Here is a 19,203-nt window from a genome sequence, read left to right as displayed (position 1 = left end):
CCTTTCCCTCCTGCTACTTTAGCATCTCCCCATGATGACCTGCCCAACAGCAGGAGTTGCGTAAGCACAAAGAGAAGCAAAACAAAGATCTGGAGTGTAATAGCCCATACAGGTATGAAATTGCTCTAAAGTCTACTGTTTCAAAGACACATAAGCAGGTTATTAGAAGTGCTAATATAATCTTGTCTTGCCAAAAGCTTTTCTGGTGGAGGAGGAGGGACATAACACATAGAAGAAAGTAAGTATGTGTTTGTTTTGATAATTCACATATTTTCATTTAATATTTTCAAAGCATTTCAAAATACTACTTCAGAATAGAAGAAGTCTTCTTAAAGATAAAGCTTTAGAATTTCACCTCCGGAGTCCTGAACAGAATACTGTTTGACTGCAGGTAGCTTCCCCTCCACCTTGTCACTCCACCTTGTTCCCCTCCCCAATGTCACTGTTCCTCATTGTTCCAAAGGGTTTCTCCCCAACACACACAAAGCTGTTTTGTATGGCTCTAGAGGAACATGTGACTTATGAATTCCTACTATGTAGTAGTACAGCCCAGCAGTAACTGGGCTCCACATTTGCTATACCACCAAACCCCTGCACTGTGCTGTGAGAAATATTAGCCACCTATTTCTCATTCCAGTGACAATAGCTTAACCTGCATTGAAGCAGAGGCTACTCTAAACATCAGTTCTTTCGGCTTCAGTACAATATTGAGTATCCAGATACTTTTAATATCCTTATTTCACAATTCCTTGGTGAGTTAGGACAATACTATAATGACCAATTTACCTGAAGGAGATAAATGCTAATACAATTGCAATCACATCAGTCAGGAAACTGACCTGCATGGGAAAACATGACTCAAAGACTGAGGGAAAAAAGCCCACAACATTTCATTTGAGTAGAATTCCCAATCTAGTTTGCTGCACAGCCACACAAATAGATGAGATTGTTTAGCAACTAGACGTACAAAATAAAGTAGTGAAGCACCACTGGAGAAACATGTAGCATATGCAGGTCACATACTATTAAGTTCATTAACAATTCAATGCCCAGTATTTCACTGGGAGCTACAAAATGAATTCCTCTAAGGATTCAGATTTAATTTACTTGCCTGTCACAAAGCAAGTCCATAGCAGTACAGAGATACATGGGTTCAAGCATAAAATCTTGGTCTAATGTTGTGATCTTTCTTCTATCCAATCATCACCAGCATATTCTGAGCCTTCAGACTCCATCCTTGCAGACACTGTGCCAGTACTGAATTTGGTAGGGGTGCTGACACACACACTGGGTAACACAACAGGAAAAAGTCAGGCTCAGCACTTCTAAAGAGATCTGACAAACAAGTGGGACAGTATTGATTTTCTCTGCTGTGTTTTATAGGCTGCCTTTACAAGCAGCACTTTCAATAAGGGGCAGAAGACAAAAGTTGTAACCACAAGGTGAGTGATGCTGTGAGACAAAACCTTACAACTGCAGGCATTGCTTAGCACAACAGAAATGCAGGCCCATCATCCACAGGTTTGTCTTTAGAAAGACTGCTCTTGAGGCTCCATATGCACACAAGTCTAAATGGATGCAGAGGTCTGAAAATATCTTTTTTTTTTTTTTTTCCACCTCTAGTCTTTCATTAACCAGATCCTCCCTATGATTGCTTTTCTCTCTTGAAATTAACAAGCAATCTGAAGACCACATCTGAACAAAGCATTACTGCTGAACCCACCCCCACAAAGTGGGCAGTGATTCAGATGCTGCCACACCAACTACGCAAGAAGAAAGTTGAACCTTGGAGAGCAGCTCTGCAGCAGCAGGTAGAGATGAGAACCTGCTAACATCATGGAGGGCTGGACTAGTGACACAGCACATATCTGCTAAGTAGGTAACAAAAAAAAAAAAAACAAACCAAAACAAAACTAACCAAACAACATTCTCCAAATCATTTGCAGCTTTCAACCCTATTAGGCAACCTGCTGAGCTGCATCTGTTGTTGAGGTTTGCAGAAGGGTAGTCTGAAGACTGACAACCACTAGGACAAGATAAAGAGAGGGACAGGAACAAGAACAAAAGCTGTTAAAGGACAAGGTTTGCAAAATTTGAAATTGATCAAAGAGAGTTCCAGTGTTACAAACTTCCCATGCGAATTCTTCTCCCAAGCTCCTACTCTGGCTCATACCAATGGAAACTTGTAACACTTGACAGTAAATAAGTACAGAATCTCATCATTATAAAAAATTCAACAGAAAGAATCACAGAATAACCAACATTGGAAGGGGCCTCTGGAGATCTCATAGCATGACCCCTTGCTCACAGCAGGATGAATTAGAGCAGGCTGCTCAGGGCCACATCCAGTCAGGCTTGGACTGTCTCCAAGGTTACAATCCAATATCTCTCTGTCCTAGTGTTTGACCGGGTGGTCAGTAAAATAATTATGTTTAAAGGAAATTTCCTGTATTTCAATTTGTGCTCATACAAACTGATAAGATTTCCACACACACACCCCGGAGCCTTCTCTTCTCCAGGATGAAGAATCCAAGCTCTTTCAACCTCTACTCATATGAGAGACATTTTAACCCATAATCACCTTCAATTACAACTGCTGGACTCACCTCAGTATTGTCCATGTCTCCTCCATAATGTGGAACCCAGAATTGCACAGAGCACTCCAACTGTGTCTCACCCCCTAGAGATTAGGGAATAGAACACGCCCTCGAACAGTCAGTGGTGGTCTTCCTAACACAGCCCAGGAAACTGTCGGCCCTCTTTGCCTCAAGGGCACATTGTTGGCTAATGTCCAGTTTGGTGTCCACCAGGACTTTCAGGGCCATTTCTGTAGATCTGCTTTCCAGACAGCACAGGCAGTTATTTCTTGTGCTAGAAGAAGTACCTTGCATTTCCTTTAGTGGAACTTCACAGGATCCCTGTCAGCACATTTCTCCAGCCTCTCCAGGTCCTTGTGAATAGCAAGCACAATTGTGCGGTGCATGAAACTGTCCCTCCCAGTTTTGTCATCTGCAAACTTGCTAAAGATGCATTCAGTTTCATCATCCAGATCATCAATAGAGATGTATGTATTGGCCCTTCTCTCAGTCCCCAGAGTGTACCACTAGACAGTTGTCTTCAACAGGGCCTTATGCAGCTGATCCCAACCCTTGAGCCTGGTAGCACAGTTTTCATTCCCATCTCATTGTTCACTTGTGTAGTTCACACTTCATCAGTTTTCCAATGAGGATGTTATGGGAGATGGTGCCAAAAGCCTTGCTAAAGTCAAGATAAACAACATCCACTGCTCTCCCCTCATCTACTGAGCTAGTCATCTCATCACAGAAAGCTATCAGGTTCATCAAGCATGATTTCACTTTCATAAATCCATACTATATCCAATCATCTTCCTGTCCTTTATGCGTTTGGGAACAATTTCCAGGATTATCTGCTCCATCACCTTCCCAGGGTGACCACCTATATCTCCCCAGATTATTACACTTCTTGAAAACAGCAGTAAAAATTGCTTTCTACCAGTCTGCAGGAACTTCCCCTAATTGCCACAACTTTTCAAAGATAATCAAGAGTAGCCTTACAATGACATCAGCCAGCTTGCTTAGCATGTGTGGGTTCATCCCACCACGTCCCATAGACTTGCATATATCCATTTTAAGTGTCACCTAATCTGATCTTCCTCATTGCTCTATACTACTGATTTTGAAGGGCGGCTGGGATTGCTGCAGACAAGTCTTATCTGTAAAAGCCATGGTGAAGAAGGCAACAAGTAGCTCAGCCGCTTCCATGTCCTTTGCCACAATGTACACAGTGGACTCACATTTCCTCTTATTGTCCCCTTGCTGTTGCCAGTGCTTTAGAAGACCTTTTTTGTTGCTCAACAGATTCTGTATAGGCTTTGGCTTTCGTAAACTTCACCATAAATGCTCACTGGCTAGCTGCCCTCCTATGTCACCTGTCTCTGTTTCCAACTCTCCTACCCCTTTTATGGAAGCTGGTAAGTCATAAGAGAGGAGCATTCAACACTTCCTCCATCTCAGAACCCTATCATAAACAATATTCAGCATTATGTGTTTCAGTTTAGCACCCAGGGGATCTTCTAGGTGGTATAGCATAAAGTTCCACAGCAGGCTTTTTATGCATTTGAAAAACTGACTCTGAATCAAAGGAAGAATAATCTTAAAGCAAGCTTAATTGAAAGCTCTTCATGCTTAATGACGACGATCACTGAACATGTTTTGAAGGTACTTTCAAAACAAGGTCTCATCTATACATTTTCACCATTTTCATCATGTGAAGAGAAAGAACCCCTGCAGTCAGTTTTACTTTCAAGGTAGGGGGCTAAGCAAGAACAAGTAATAAGCATGCTTCAGTGATTACTGGAAGTCACAGGGTGTTAAATTTTCTATGGCTCTAGATCTTCCATTATAAAGATGTTACCCCTCCATTATGGCTGTCCATTAGCATTCACTCTGAACATGATTCCACAAGATGTCATGAAAAAAAAGTATCAGGTCACAGTAATCAGGCTCCTAAATTGCCTATCTGGCACTGATACCAACCTTCTTGTTTTGTATTGGACAAAAGACCTCTGTTCCATTCTTATTTCTCCATAATAAAAGAGATTGAGGCACACATACAGTATACACAAAAGGGAACTGCAGCCAAAGGTACTTTCTGAAGTACTTTTACAATGCTCCCTACCAAGCTCTATGTTTTTTTCCAAATGATGCTAGTCTTTGATTGAAACAAAACACTAAAACAAATTCATTATCATGAAAATAAACTTATTTTCAAAATATGAGAGATATTGCACTTCCCAATAATTTACTAATCTGCATTGCTATGTTAAACCTCCAGCATTGATATTTCAAGAGCAGTTGCAAGTCAAATAACTGTGTCCAGGGTCTTAAAGATTGCAAGTAAACAGGTTTAGAGGAAAAGAGTTTAATCCTGTAAAGAGTTTTAGATATCCAGAAAGATTAGATTTATTGGAAAGAGTTCTTCAGCACATACTTTTATGTCAATTAATTGTGAGGTAAATATTGATTCCATAATTTATAAAACATGTTTACCCATTCTAAACATGCAGCATTTTTACTACGAGTTTGAAAAGGGTAAGCAAACAGCATTTTTACATCAGAGGTTATCAAATTAGCAGTTACTACCACTACAGCTGAGATACAATACAAAAGATACTCAGAAATTTGAAATACAGACCATAATGCTCACCTAGGAAGTTACAGATTAATGCACCTAGAAAAAAAACAACATCACCTCACCACAGATGTTTAGCAGGAACGAGACAGGAGCAAAACTGTCAAAAGGTCATGTCAGAAAGCAGGCAGGAAAAAAGTGGCAACTACATGGCAGTAGGACCCATGGTGTGCAGGGAAGAGATGATCTCCACTCTTTGTCCCACACCACAAGGATCCCTAACCACACAATGGTGGTTTCCATGTCTTCCCTTGAGGCCCTAATAGAAAAGATACAGCAATTCAAAATGAAAATGGGAATCCAGACTCAGCAATTTTGTTTTAGAGATTACCTCTGAGACAAGCTTGAAACCAGCCAGGAAATTAAGGGGTCACAACAGTTGGCCTGACACTTCACACCCTCCCCCACACCCCTGGATTTAAACATCTCTCCTAATCCACAAAAAGCATTACAACAGATCATCAAGCATAGAGGGCATCCATGGCAGGTGTCAGCAGAGAGAAGACTACAGAGGTCTCAGTGAGGAGAGGCCAGTGCCACCGCATGCTGGACACAGATGTTTCCAACAGCTCTGCCAAGCCACCAAGCTGGTGGCATCTCTGTGAACATGTGTTTAAGAAAGGGCAAAACACTGCACTGGCAATGTAGACTGAGGGAAAGAGTGAGGGAACCAACCCTGTAAACATCAAAGTCTGAGGAGATGCAGGGGGAAAAGGTGTTCGGGCATTGGAGCAGAGATTCCCCTGGAGATTCCCCTGGAGCCTGTGGATCCATCACAGTAGATGTGGTGGGTTGACCTTGGCTGGCTGTCAGACACACATCCAGTTGCTCTCTCATTCCCCCTCCTCAACAGGACAGAGGGAGAAAATAAAGATGGAAAAGCTCATGACTCAAGATCAAGACAGTAACTGGGAGAGGTAAGAGCCAAAACTGGGACTGGACACTAACAGAGTAGAAAAAAATGAAAAAAAAAAAAAACAACAACAAAAAAAACCACCTCTTGTTGTGGTAAAGTGGTAACGGGACGAAGAGTGGAGATCTTCTGTGCATGCAAGTTGTCCACCTTTCTGGTATCATAATATTTTGATTTTGGAGTGAGGATTTTTCCTTCCCTTTCAAGCTAACATCTTAATGAGAAAAGCAAAAGCTGTGCATGTAAGCAAAGCAAAATAAGGAATTTATTCAATTCTTCACATTGGCAGGCAGATGTCCAGTCACTTCCTGGAAAGCAGGGCCCCAGCACACAAAACAGTTACTTAGAAAGACTAATGTTATAACCACGAGTGTTCCCCTTCCTCCCTCCTCTCTTTTTCCCCAAGTTTTTTTGGCTGAGCACACTGCTATATGACACAAGGTATCCCTTTAGTCACATCAAGTTCAGCTGGCCTGGCTTTTTCACCTCCCAACCTCTTCCCCCTCACCAAGATCAGCAGAGCAGGTGCAGGGGAAGAGAGAAAGCCTCAATATTGTGCAAATCCTGTTCTACAATAGCTAAAACACTGGTGCATTATCTATGCTATTTCAGCCACAGATGCAAATAAAAGCACCATGCAGACTGCTATGAAGAAAATTTCCTCCAACCCAGCCAGACACAGTGCAGTCTCCATGCCTTATTCCTTAGTATTTAACATTGTCTTGTAGAGAAAGTCTCTGCCATCATCTATACTTTCACCTTACGATATTCTGAGAAAAAAAAACTCTCTGGAAGCAACATGAAACACCTTTCACTTTAAACCTTTTTGTCTATACCTACTAGAGGAAGACCTAACAGCTTTGCTGTTATCTCAGTTTTCAAACTGTACCATTATTATTGTTAGCTATTCTTCACCAACAAGCATACTGGTATTATTTTATTAATAGTCACTACCACTCAAACAACAAAAGCAGATGATAGCTTGGATTTCTGTGCTAAATTCAGCCCTTAAAAACTGCCTCTTATCTCATTTCCTCCTGTTAGATGGAGATAAAGAATGTATTTTACTGAGCCCCATTCCTATCTTTGTATTACAGAGAACTGACTACACTCGTGGCTGCTAAAGCTAATTTTATCCTTTCAAACACTGAGTAAGTAAAGCAGGGTTGATTTAAAGCTGTGTTTATAAGGGAGGGCTCTTACCTGTGTTAGCCCAGGGTAAATATGAGGGGCAGCTGACATTCACATAAGTGCCAGGTAATCCATCAGGCCAGCAGGCATAGTTGTCAAATGTTCTGTTGCAGAACTTGCCTTCTGCAGAGAGATGGAAGAGAGGATTATGTCACGGCCTTGCTTTAATAGTGCAATGAGGAAAAGGCTGAAGAGCAAGAGATAAAATGAGCATGTGCATTTAAGCCATAATAGTATTACACAATTAAACTTTGGAGTTAAAAAAAATTTTGGACAAATGTGTCTCACTTAGCCCTATACAACAGGAAAGTTGAAAAAATTAGTTGACTAAATTGAAGGACAAGAAAGGCAGATCAATATTGGTCCATTCTTATCTTTTCTCTTTTACACTCTCCTATGTCTCAGTTGGATTTAAAATCATTTTTGCTGTGAATATTGTAGATAACCATTCCTGAGAACTGGCTCAGAGTCATGCAGTTGGAAAGTCTAGCCTAATACATAGATCCATCAACAAAATAGCCACACACAACCATAACTTTGCATTACAGCTTAATCAACATGAGAATACTTCAACTTCAGATTTATTAAACTGTCATTCTTAGAGGGCAGCATTCAACCGCTCAGCAGGATAATGGAGCAGAGGGAGATAAATGTTTCCTGGCCACTGTTGTCATCAGCTACTGCTCTCACTCTGCCATAATAATATAGTTAAGAGAAGGAAAATTAACAGTTTTGAAATAATTCTTCACAGACATAACTTCAGACCCATTCATCTCTTCCAGTGTGTCACAAAAGCACTGAAGCATAGAAATGCCTGTACTGTGCCCAGTTGTGAGCATCACTGACAAGACACCAGTGTCCTCTAAACACTACAGTGCTGGCACGCCACAGCTGCTCTCGGCACATTACAGGAATTCAACTGCTAAGACATGCTGCATTCTCATTTGCTCTAAAGTATCTTATTTTTTTGTTTTAAAATCCATTTCAACATTTTTCAATGCTCAGCATAATTTATACAGCGAGATCAACATGGTCCTGGGTTTCCTAACACTTATACTCTTCCAACCCTGACCCTCTACAAAAGTTGCAGAATTGTATTAGTGTGCTACTTTGACACACTACAACCACCATTTGCCACTCTTGCAAGACACTCTTCACAATGAAACTCTTTCTACAAAATGCTTCCTCTCAGGAGAGGGAAGAGATCAGGCTGAAGCAAACGGGATAAAGAAGAGACTGGACAATAAGCTGGAGAAGTCTTTTCAGGTTCACAATCACTCCCTTGCTACTGTTAGCATGAATTTTAATAACACATCCTATCCTACCAAGGAAGCTCACCTGCTGCAATGGGGGGTGCCTCATACAAATATTTCAGGCATTGGCGCTGGTACTCCCTCCACTTCTGCATAACACCAGAGAGGGATCCATCAGAACTCTGAAAGAGAAATCATGAGTCTGACATTGTAGGGATTTACATACCATTTTTTATGTAGCCTAAGTAGGTCGTTGTGAAGACACCAAAACAGCACTGCTTATGATAAATGTTGCAAGATGCTGTTATGTGTTTAATTGCAAATAAAGTCACTTTCTATTTGTACCACACAGAACTGAAAAAAAACAAACAAACAAAAAAAAAAAAAACAAAACCAACAACAACAAAAGAAAAAAGAAAAAAACACAACCAGCTGTGCTGTGCACTCAGCAAGACCAAATTAAGTTAGCTTTGCCATCTTTAAGTTAGGTTTGGCATCTCAAAACACAGAATGGTTTGAATTTGAAGGAACCTCAGAGATCACCTAGTTCCAGTCCCCCTTCCATTACACCGGGTTGCCTAAAGCCCCATCCAACCTGGCCTTGAACACCTGCAAGGATGGGGCATCCACAGCTTTTCTGGGCGACCTGTGCCAGTGCCTCACCAATGCTTGAAATTGCCTTGACTCAGGTCCTTGCACATGGTCTTGTTGAATTTCTTGAGGTACACATGGGTTCAATGTCTTAAGCCTGTCAAAGTTCCTCTGGATGGTCTCTCTTCCCTTCAACATGTCAACCGCACCACTCAACTTGGTGTCACCCAAAAACTTGCTGAGGGTGCACTTAAATTTCACTGTCCATGCCACTTACAAACATGTTAAATAATACCAGTCCCAATACAGACCTCTGAGAAACACAATTTATCACTGATCTCCACTTGGGCATCAAGCCACTGACCACAACTTTGAGTGTGACCATCCAGCCAATTCCTTACCCAGGTGGTCCATCCATCAAATCCATGTCTCTCCAATTTAGAGAGAAGGATTGTGCAGGACAGTGTCAAATTCTTGCACAAGTCCAGGCAGATTACATTAGTTGCTCTTCCCTTACACACAAGCACTGTAACCCTATTATAGAAGGCCACCAAATTTGTCAGGCATGATTTGCCCTTAGTGAAACCATGCTGGCTGTCACCTTTGTTCTCTGTGTACCTTAGCATAGCTTCCAAGAGGTTCTGATCCTGGATTTTACCGAGTAAGAGGGTAGGACTAACTGGCCTGTAGTTCTATCTTCCTTTCCTCCCTTTTTAAAAACTGGAGCTGTTTCCCCTTTTCTAGTCAGTGGGAACTTCACCAGACTACCACAACTTTTCAGATATGATGGACAGCAGCTTAACAACTTCTTCTGATAGTTCACTCAGGACCTTCAGATTCATATTAGGTCCCATAGACTTCTGCACTTTCAGGTTCCTTAGTCTCAAACCTGATCTTCTTCTACCATGGGTGTTTCTTCATCCTCCGAGTCCCCACCTTTGGATTTTGTGAATTGAACGGTGTGGCTAGAGCACTTTCTGGTGAAAATTGAGGCAAAAAAGTCATTGAGTAACTGAGCCTTCTCTGCATTCCAGGTAACCGGGTCTCTCATTTCTTCAGCAGAGGGGCCCCATGCTTCCCCTAGTCTTCTTTTTAATCACTGATATACTTGTAGAAGCATTTCTTGTTGCTTTTGACATCCTTGGCCAGACTTAATTCTATCTGGGCTTTAGCTTTCCTAGATATGCCCCAACTGTGAGATTTATTGCCTCATGAAAAGACGGGGACAGAAGCAAGTCCTCTTAGAAAAATATTTCTTTCCAAAAGCAATACTTCTGCTATCCTATAAATGAGACCAAGAAAATTCACTATATTCAGCTGATATTCCCCAAGCACTATTCCAGAACACGAAAGAAAGCTTTTCCAGCTCAGTTTTCCTCCCATGAACAACAGCTTTCCATATACCCAGCGTATTTTCCTGAAGGCACAGAGAGCAAGGACCTCCTTTTGGCACAGTGTGGCAGGCTGTAGACTGCAGTGTCGCATTCCCCAAGTACCAAGGGGCAGGAGCAGTAGAAACATTTTCTGCACGAGCACAAGTGAAGCCAGCTGTTTTTAAACTACAGAACATAGTGCTGGTTGCTCACTGAACCCTAACAGATGCCTCACCTGGCTCACAGAGGCCCAAGCTCATCCACTGCATTTAAGGAAAAAGACAGCAGCTCTCCCCTGCCTATATTTATGCAAACTGAATTACAAACGTAAGGATTACTGGGCTGTCCACAATCGATAAAGCAGCTAACTCAGCATTCCTATCCCAGAGAAAAGCCCAGCATGGATGTCTCAGACATAAGTCTAACGGCATGAACCAAATGGTACAACACTAATAGTGACTGGAGGAAAAGTCATTTAATCCCAGCTGTTGATCAGTTTATGAAGTGAAGCGTGAGGGTTGATAATCCTTGTAATTCTATTCTCATAGCTTCAACTGTTAATTTTTGTTTTCCTTTGTGCTCCTGAACTTTTTTTTTTTTCAGATGGTTAGAAAAAACAGGGCATGGGAAGGGTTGCTTAAAACCATGTTGTCGTTTTAAACTTACACCACATTTTAGGAAAGGCAAACTGAACGCTGTCCACTACAACTAATGTGACTTTAAAAGATGGCAGTGTAATCACTCTGATACAAAAGAAGTAAAAGCAGCATTTTTGGATGATAGACTTCAAATCCGTTATTCTTTTCTTGTGTATTTCCAGTTAAAAAGCTTGGAGGAAAAAAAAAAAAAAAAAAAAGCAAACAGCCCCGCCACCGCATGCATCATGCTTCTGCCTGGATTAAGCCACAACATCTAATTACAAAGATGTTCTTGGACATGTGATGAGAAGTACAACATGTAGTAGATATCTGTGTTGCGTTTGAAGAATGGTAGCTGCCTGCAATTACAAGCAACTTTTAACTGTAACTAGGGCCTTATGGCCATAATTTTTGAAGAATTTAGCCAACTCCCACTGAAGTCAAAACAAGTATAAGCCTGTGGATCTTTCAAACTCTGACCCTTGTCTCCCCGATTTAAATCATCCTGGTCACATCTTATCTACGCCAATAAACACTGCCAAAGTTTGTCTGTAATAAAGTTCTCAGTATAAAAATGAATGCATCCTAACAAATGTTAACCCCATGTGTGTACAGAATGAAAGAAATTGCAGCATAGTGATTTATGCTCAACATACCTGAAGGGCAAAGAGAACATTATCTAAATTAGGGTTAGGGATGCACATGGAACAACATACAACCAAGAACTCCAGAACTAAAATTCCATCTACAAATCTACACAGGCTGAATAACAAATGAATGACTGGTATGGAGAGACAGAAGAACTTTCAAACCCAGGTTTGTCCCAGATAGGATTTTAAAAGTAACTTTCAGGTTATGTATTGTTCAATGCTTCATCTTACAAGGGTAGATATTGAAGTTGAACAAGACTGTTTTACCACCCTCTCATCACCATGCAAATTTTTCAAGATCATAATTCAGAACGAACTCTTAAATTATGACTCAGAATAATTTCTCAATCTATTCAGTGTCACACATCTTCCCCAAAGATAGCTGTTGATTGTGCACACAAATGACTATATCAAGTTAATCCAAGTTCTGCTTTTTGCTTTTTAAATTATTAAAAGAAAGATGCATACAGATTTAATTTAGAGACTACTTTTTAAAATACTGCCATAAACCTAAAACTATTAGCTAAGAAAAAACTAGCTCTTTGGAGTCAGAAAAGCTTTGAAACAAAATACCTTCTTCTAAATCAAGTTTTCATCTATTGTCTTCATGAGCACAGGAATAACCAGTTTTAATTACAGTTTAGGAAAAAAAGCAAGCCTCTATTCCTTCATTTAATGAAAAAGTAGAAACATTCTATTTAGAGGGGTTTCTCATAATGGGAGAAGACAACTCTAAGAAGGCGATTAGTAAACTATAAGAGTAAAATAATTAGAAATGCCTTTTTGTGAAGATGACTGATTTGGTAGATAAGTTCCTATTATCTGTAGTTGGTAATATTAAGACAACCAAATATAAGTCTCAGGAATACATAGGTTGAACTCTCTATTGAACAGGTTACTTTGCTTCAACTACATGTCACATTTTGTTACCAAATTAGTTTAAATTTGATTTTATTATATCCTAATCCCCCATTCCCAAAGATTTTGTCTCACATGAACACGAACTGTCACTTACACACAGATTTACAGTGAGAGCTGTTGTTCAACCAAGAGGTACTATATTATCTTGGTAAGTGATTTAACTCCTCCTGCAATATCAAAGTACTAAACATGCTGATATGAAGGCAAGACCCCTTGGGTCAGTACACAGAATCTGGAGCAAATGCAATATCGCATTATTAATCATAGGACTTATTTTTGTTGGTAAAAATGCCACTTCATTGTATTTTGTTTGTGTCATCTCTCCTCACCCTCCAGTTATACTTAGCCACAGGAAGAAAAGCATTACCAGTAGTTTTGCTGGATGAGGATATATCAAAGAGAGTCTCTGGAAGAGGATGGAAACATGGCTGACTAGTTCAGGTGGAGGAGTCAGAAAGCAAGAATGGATGAAGGACATTAAGGAGGTGAGTAATGGCACAGCCTACGTAGCATAAAGTGGATGCAGGAAAATTAAGACAGGCAAGAGCACACAGACTGTGAGGCTTTCAGTGTAGGTATATAATTAAGCGTAATTAATCTTTAGTGATAAATTAGCTCACTCAATAGTCTGAAGACAGAATTATTTACAAAGCCTTAACACTTTTATAGAAAATCCTCTTTCTGTAGCCATCATTTATCTTCATAGACCCTACTGTAACAGAAAGCATTTTAATCACTTTCTAACATCTTTGAAACTACTCCTGCTCTGACAGAAAAAGCATCCATGGAGATCCCAGGAAAGCCATGCTACAAAAGCACTACTTTAATATAGTGAAATCTGAGCACAGGATATAAGGCTTGAAGGGGCTGAGACTGGATAAAATACACCATGAAATTTCAGTGTGGAAGGGAAACTTCTCAGTTTCAGATACAGCTAGCAACTCCCAGGATTACCATCTTTCCTCTTCACCCATCACCATATAAAACATCTTACAGGAGATAGAAAGCAAAATACCTCTTCATGTTTGTATTTGTTTTCTTCAATTATTATCTTCTAAATGGCAACACTTCCTTTTATCCTGGAAATACTGTTGAGTTACTTTTAACGTTTTATTTATTTTAAGAAGAGGCCAATAAAACATCCAATACAACATTAATTCAAGGCTTTACCACTCAGGATCAGCACAGCAGAGTCCAGGATACCTGAAGACTGCACATTGCTAGCTTTGTGTTCATTCCGATTTGACATTCCTTCTTGTATAATAAGAATCATTTTGCATTGCCTGTTGTGTCAGTATAAACTGTGCATCTGCTGCAATGAAAGGCAAATTGGAAGCAAGCTAGGCACCTCGCAGCTTTATTCTAACTCCTAGCATAGACATAGGCTTGGATTTACAACAGTTTTGTCCTCAACTCACAGCCCAAACTGGGGAGAGCACAACACTGCAATTCCAGAAATATTTGTTGTGACATTTCATCCCAGAAAATTCAAGGTGATTATGTCACAAAAGGAAGTATACACACTTGACTTGTAACAGATAAGAGATAATCAATATCTTGATGAAAATGGTGATTTAACAGGGTTTAATTTTCAGACATCAATTTAACAGAAGTCCTAAATGTGACATTAACTAGATCCACGATGGCAAGGTCACCTATTATTTACTGCATAGGGGACAGGGTCAGACTAAAAACATCAGAAAGACCCTCATGGTGAGTCACGAGTTTCATAATGAAGTCCATTTGGCCATCCAAACTCCAAGAAGTCTAGATACAGCCACATCCTATGCCAATCACAGAGCTAACAATTTATGCCTGAAGGACTATATGCACTATCAATCCTTTATATCACTTCGCTAAGATAACAAAGTTTCAGCATGCTTAGAAAATTACTTGCAAAGTTTCAACAAGCTAGCTATTAGTCACTTACCGAACATCTGTCACAGGCAAGGAATCTCTCAACCTCAAGGAGTAACCTTGGAAGGCATCCCCTGCTCAAGAAGATCCTGGTATGCAAATCCTGGTATGCAGCCCGCCTGATCTGCCATACAGGAGAGCTCAACAGGCTCCAGGCTGTCCAGAATTTGTGGGGCAAGATGTCTGAACATTTGTCATATTCACATACCAGCCATATTTGGTTGGTGCATGCTCCATTAGCATGCTCCTTGGATCCATCTCTCCCAAATGAGCCTTGAGCCATGTTCAGCTATCACAACCAGACACATTCATCACTGCCACCACCGATGGTTATTGCCCAACCAAGGTCACAGGTGAAAGGTGGGTGGGGGAAGGAAGTAAGCTGCCACAGATCAGTCTCCCCCATCAGAAAGAATGATTTACACATTTCATCAATGTCAGAGAAAATTAACTTCTGTAGAGGTTAAATACAGTCAAGCTTTGGGAAAACACTTTCCTTCAACAGTACCTCTGGGAGCAGAAGTTTAAAAAAAAAACAAGTGACTGTAGCACAGCAAAATTCTGTAACAGGGCAATCTAATCAGAGGACAAAGTTGCTCCCCCTGCAATTTATCATAATTTTTCTCCACTTCTAATTTACAGCAAATACGAAAGCACATGAATGGCAGGATGTTCTTACTAGCTCCCTAAACACATTGGTCAAGACCCAACTTCTGTTATTATACACCTGTTAGAGAAGTCCTGCGAGTATTGATGCTCAACTGCCTATTTGAATAAGTTACAGTTTTTCAGCAGTTGCAGCAACAGCAAAAATACCTAATTTCTCCTTATTAGAGTGCTTTGCCCCACTGTTCATGACATGAGAAATCAACCTTCTAGATCAGTCCTTCCAGTGCAATGCTTCTTGAAAAACAAGAGTCTAGAAATATGTAAGCATAGTAGGAGGCTTTATGGTTTGCCACAAATACCCCACATATGCACAATTTAACTTGATTTTGTAACTACTTAATCCACTGCACAGACATTGAATGATTTATAAAGAGATTAATGAATCCATTATTGACAACACCACTAACAGTCCACTCCCTTTAAAGACTGAAGGCATGTCAAAGGGGAGGTGCATAAAACAACACCAGTGCTACCTGTATTACATACAGTACCAGAGAAGTATCATTCGATACCTCTGCAATACCTTTACCAGAGATCATAAAATGAGATCACACTTCAGAACATCTGATATCCCCCAGATTTCCATATTCATCACTTTCTCTTCACATATTACATCACCCAATTTTGAGTTTAATGTAATTATCTGACATTATGGAAGACTAAGTGACACTTTTGAGATAAAGACATTATGCTTAGCCCCTTCTTTAGAGCTGCTTGACTGACCAGATAATATAACATTCATTATTCTTCCCAAGTCATATTTTACAAGATACTTTGTCAGCAGTTGGATCACTCTGCACAAGTCCCTCATTCTTCAGAAAAAAACAAGCAGTGGATCAAAACAGCTTTTCTTTCAGAGAAGAGTCTATTGCCAGCTTCTAGGAGCTTTTCCTGTAAACACTTCTGTTCCTTGGTTACTAATTGAGCCAATGACTTCAGTAGCTCAAGAGCACCACAGAAAAAACACCCTTTCAACATCCTCTGATAGCAAATGCAGCAAATTATGAGCTCCTCACAAAACGTGCTACTGAATTCAGCAAGAAACTCCCTGACCATAAGGAGCTGACCTTCCTCCTAAGCTGCAACAGCATTACACTTACAATGAGACCTTCAAGAAGGAGAAGTCCCAGGACTTGGATAAACAGAAATCTTGAGTACAATGTTCACCAGCTGTCTAACCCTGGAGACCCTTCTCTCTATTCCACCCCTCTTAGATTTTATGATACCAACCTTTAGAACTCAAAGCTTCAAAAGCAAACTCAACCACCACTTAAAGCTTATCAATGCACAGAAGAGACACTGCTTTAACCTTCTCTTCAGAGGTACTCACCTGAATTTGACAGCACACCTCTGGTGTGAACAGTAACACTGGGCTTTCAATAAAGACACACAAAATAGCACCCCCTCCCCCCAACAGTTCCATTTCATCCTCCACCCAAGCAGCTTCAAAACATCCCATCCAAACAGCATTCAGAGTGCAAACAGCACCCCAGTCAAGGACAAAAATACATATAATTTATTTAAAATCAGAGGCATAATCTCAAGGCATTCCTCTCTCCCAGTTGAAAATAGTGTCTGCACGTCATCCTGCCTGTATGCATCCTGGCACAGCTTCAAAAGGAAGGGCGGAATGTGCTCCCATGGGAGCCTATAAGGCAAACAGCACAGAGCACTTTCCCCCTCTGCTCCTCATCCCCATTTTCTTCAGGCCAATTCTTGCTGAATTACAAAAGAGGATAAGCATATACACCTCCCAAAGAAGGTTAGGAACTGCGGGTTTCCAAATGTAGAAAGCATCTGTGCGGAGATTTGGGTCAGCCATTTTAAAGACACCCCCCCCACACACCCAAAAAAACCCTATTTGATACATATTCTTGTTTTCAGTACTTCTGGTGGCTAGGCAGGGGCAGCTCCCAGTTCAACTGACTTATCATTGCACAAATTCTTCCAAATACATACACTGTCTGAACAGGTGGGAGGATTCAGCCCTGACCACAGTGGTTTCCTCTCCAGGACCAAACATCTCAGGTCTGTCCTACGATGCTTCAATCATGTTTTGAAACCTACCAGTCCTCTCTTCCTATCCTCAAATTTTGTTTTGACAAGGCATATTTCAGTAAGAATAATATCTCCTGGCTCCCATTATTTTCTGGATCAAGGCAAAGTATTTGGCATTCAAAGGCACAGATGTCAAAGCAAACTGCTTTAATACCTAAATCAACTTTCATAGTATACTGTAATAAAATCAAGGGTATAAAGTGGAGCCTAATATTTCAGCATGCTACAAAATAAAGCATTATGTTCTAGAGATGTTAAAAAAAAAAAAAAAACAACCAAACAAAAAACTTCCCTTAGGTCAGGTAGGGCAGCCTGAAAATTTGGTACTAACCTACCTTCAAAAGATTATTCTATCATTTGTCTTCATTGATGGACATACTTCGGAAGACGACTTACCCACAAAGGTTCTCTGCCCCACAAAGAATTTCTCCCAGCCCAGATAGAGGTTTCTTCTTTGATTACTGTAGGACCCATGAATCCACATGCTTACACATTTGAAACAGATACATATTTACTTTGACAGTCATTGATTCCAGAAAAATGTTATTTTCATTACTACTTCTTTCATCTGTTCTGGTAAATGTTGCTGTCAAGGACTTGCTACATGAGCCAGTCATAAAAATGACAGAAGAAAATACTGAGCAACTATGCAGAGAGAAGAAAAATGCAAAAACTCAGAAGAAACTACCAAACTCTTGGACAGCAGAAAACAATCCCACAATTTTAGTTGAAGGAACTATGTGCCAACACTCATGAGAATTAAATTATAGAACTCCTGCACAAAGAGATTTTACTATGCATTGCAAACCTAGGAACATGGCTTGTGAAGTGCTCTATAGAAGACATTTATGGATGCGGTTATACTCTGTTTTGCTTGCTCTGTTGTAGAGTTGAAATTTCATTTTGAGACAGATACAAATGTGTAGCACTAAGAACACTATGGAAGGAATGATGACAAAGCTAAGCAATGTTATGGGAGTACGGGAAACTACAAAGTAGAAAACGAGAGGAGTTCTTCAGTCTACCCTCACAGTTTTAGAGATTAAAGTGTAGCCTGTGGTATTGGAAGAATAGCAGCCTTCCATTAAAAATATTACAATAATGCCTACTATCACAATGGGCAGTGAGAAATATACAGAAAAATATACAGAGAAATATACAGAAATATACTGAAAAAGTAGGAAGAGACTTAAGGTGGAATTCAGATACTTAATCATGGTCACCTACTATTCCTCCCAGTAAGCATAATTGTCTTTGGCTTCTGCTGAAGTTGCAGAAGTTCATGTTTCCCCTAAAACCTGCACCACACACCTGCTTGTCCTACACATGGCCCTGAATACTGTAGGACGTTTTCAGCAGCACTAGATGCCTGCATTTGGGCAGCTGACTCATCCCGAATGTCTGAGCTGCTGAAGCAAAACAAAGCAAAGAACATCTGTCAAAGTTGGACTTCTGGCTCTTCTTACTGTGGTTCAAAATGCAATTAGCTAAGCTGGTTCTTTGTGACATACTGAACCAAGTGCATTCTAAAAAAAAAAAAAAAAAAAAAAAAAAATCTGTTTAAGATGGTAACTGACTGGTTTCTCTGCAACAGCCAGCAACAGTCCAATCCCAGAGCCTGCAGTCTTGCAGAGCTGGGAAATCACAACATTTGAGTTTCCAAGCACAAAGAGGATTTCACTAGAAAACAGAAGCAATAATCTACATCACAACCCTAGGGACTAAGACAACATCACTGGGTTGTATAAAACCTGTATTTTCACTGCGCAACACACCAAGTCTTTTCACCTTTCACACTGAAGTGTCCCAAGGGATCCA

The 19,203-nt window shown here is 40.3% G+C and overlaps 1 protein-coding gene across 2 annotated transcripts in view; it reads right to left on the bottom strand.

Annotated features, from left to right (window-relative positions):
- The window catches only part of GLP1R (glucagon like peptide 1 receptor), a 90,758-nt gene that overhangs the window by 51,098 nt on the left and 20,457 nt on the right, over positions 1-19,203 (bottom strand). For both annotated transcript variants that reach the window (XR_014690820.1, XM_084512797.1), the window contains exons 2-3: positions 8,654-8,750; positions 7,328-7,438 (exon numbers count right to left, since the gene is read on the bottom strand). Coding sequence is in view for 1 of the 2 variants with exons in the window: in XM_084512797.1 (XP_084368923.1) it covers positions 7,328-7,438; positions 8,654-8,750 (208 nt within the window). In the remaining variant the exon portion in view is untranslated. The remainder of the gene's footprint in view (positions 1-7,327; positions 7,439-8,653; positions 8,751-19,203) is intronic.

This window comes from Aythya ferina, assembly GCF_964211825.1.
Source record: "Aythya ferina genome assembly, chromosome: 3".
Classification (NCBI taxonomy): Eukaryota; Metazoa; Chordata; class Aves; order Anseriformes; family Anatidae; genus Aythya; species Aythya ferina.
This window is presented reverse-complemented; position numbering and strand designations above follow the sequence as displayed.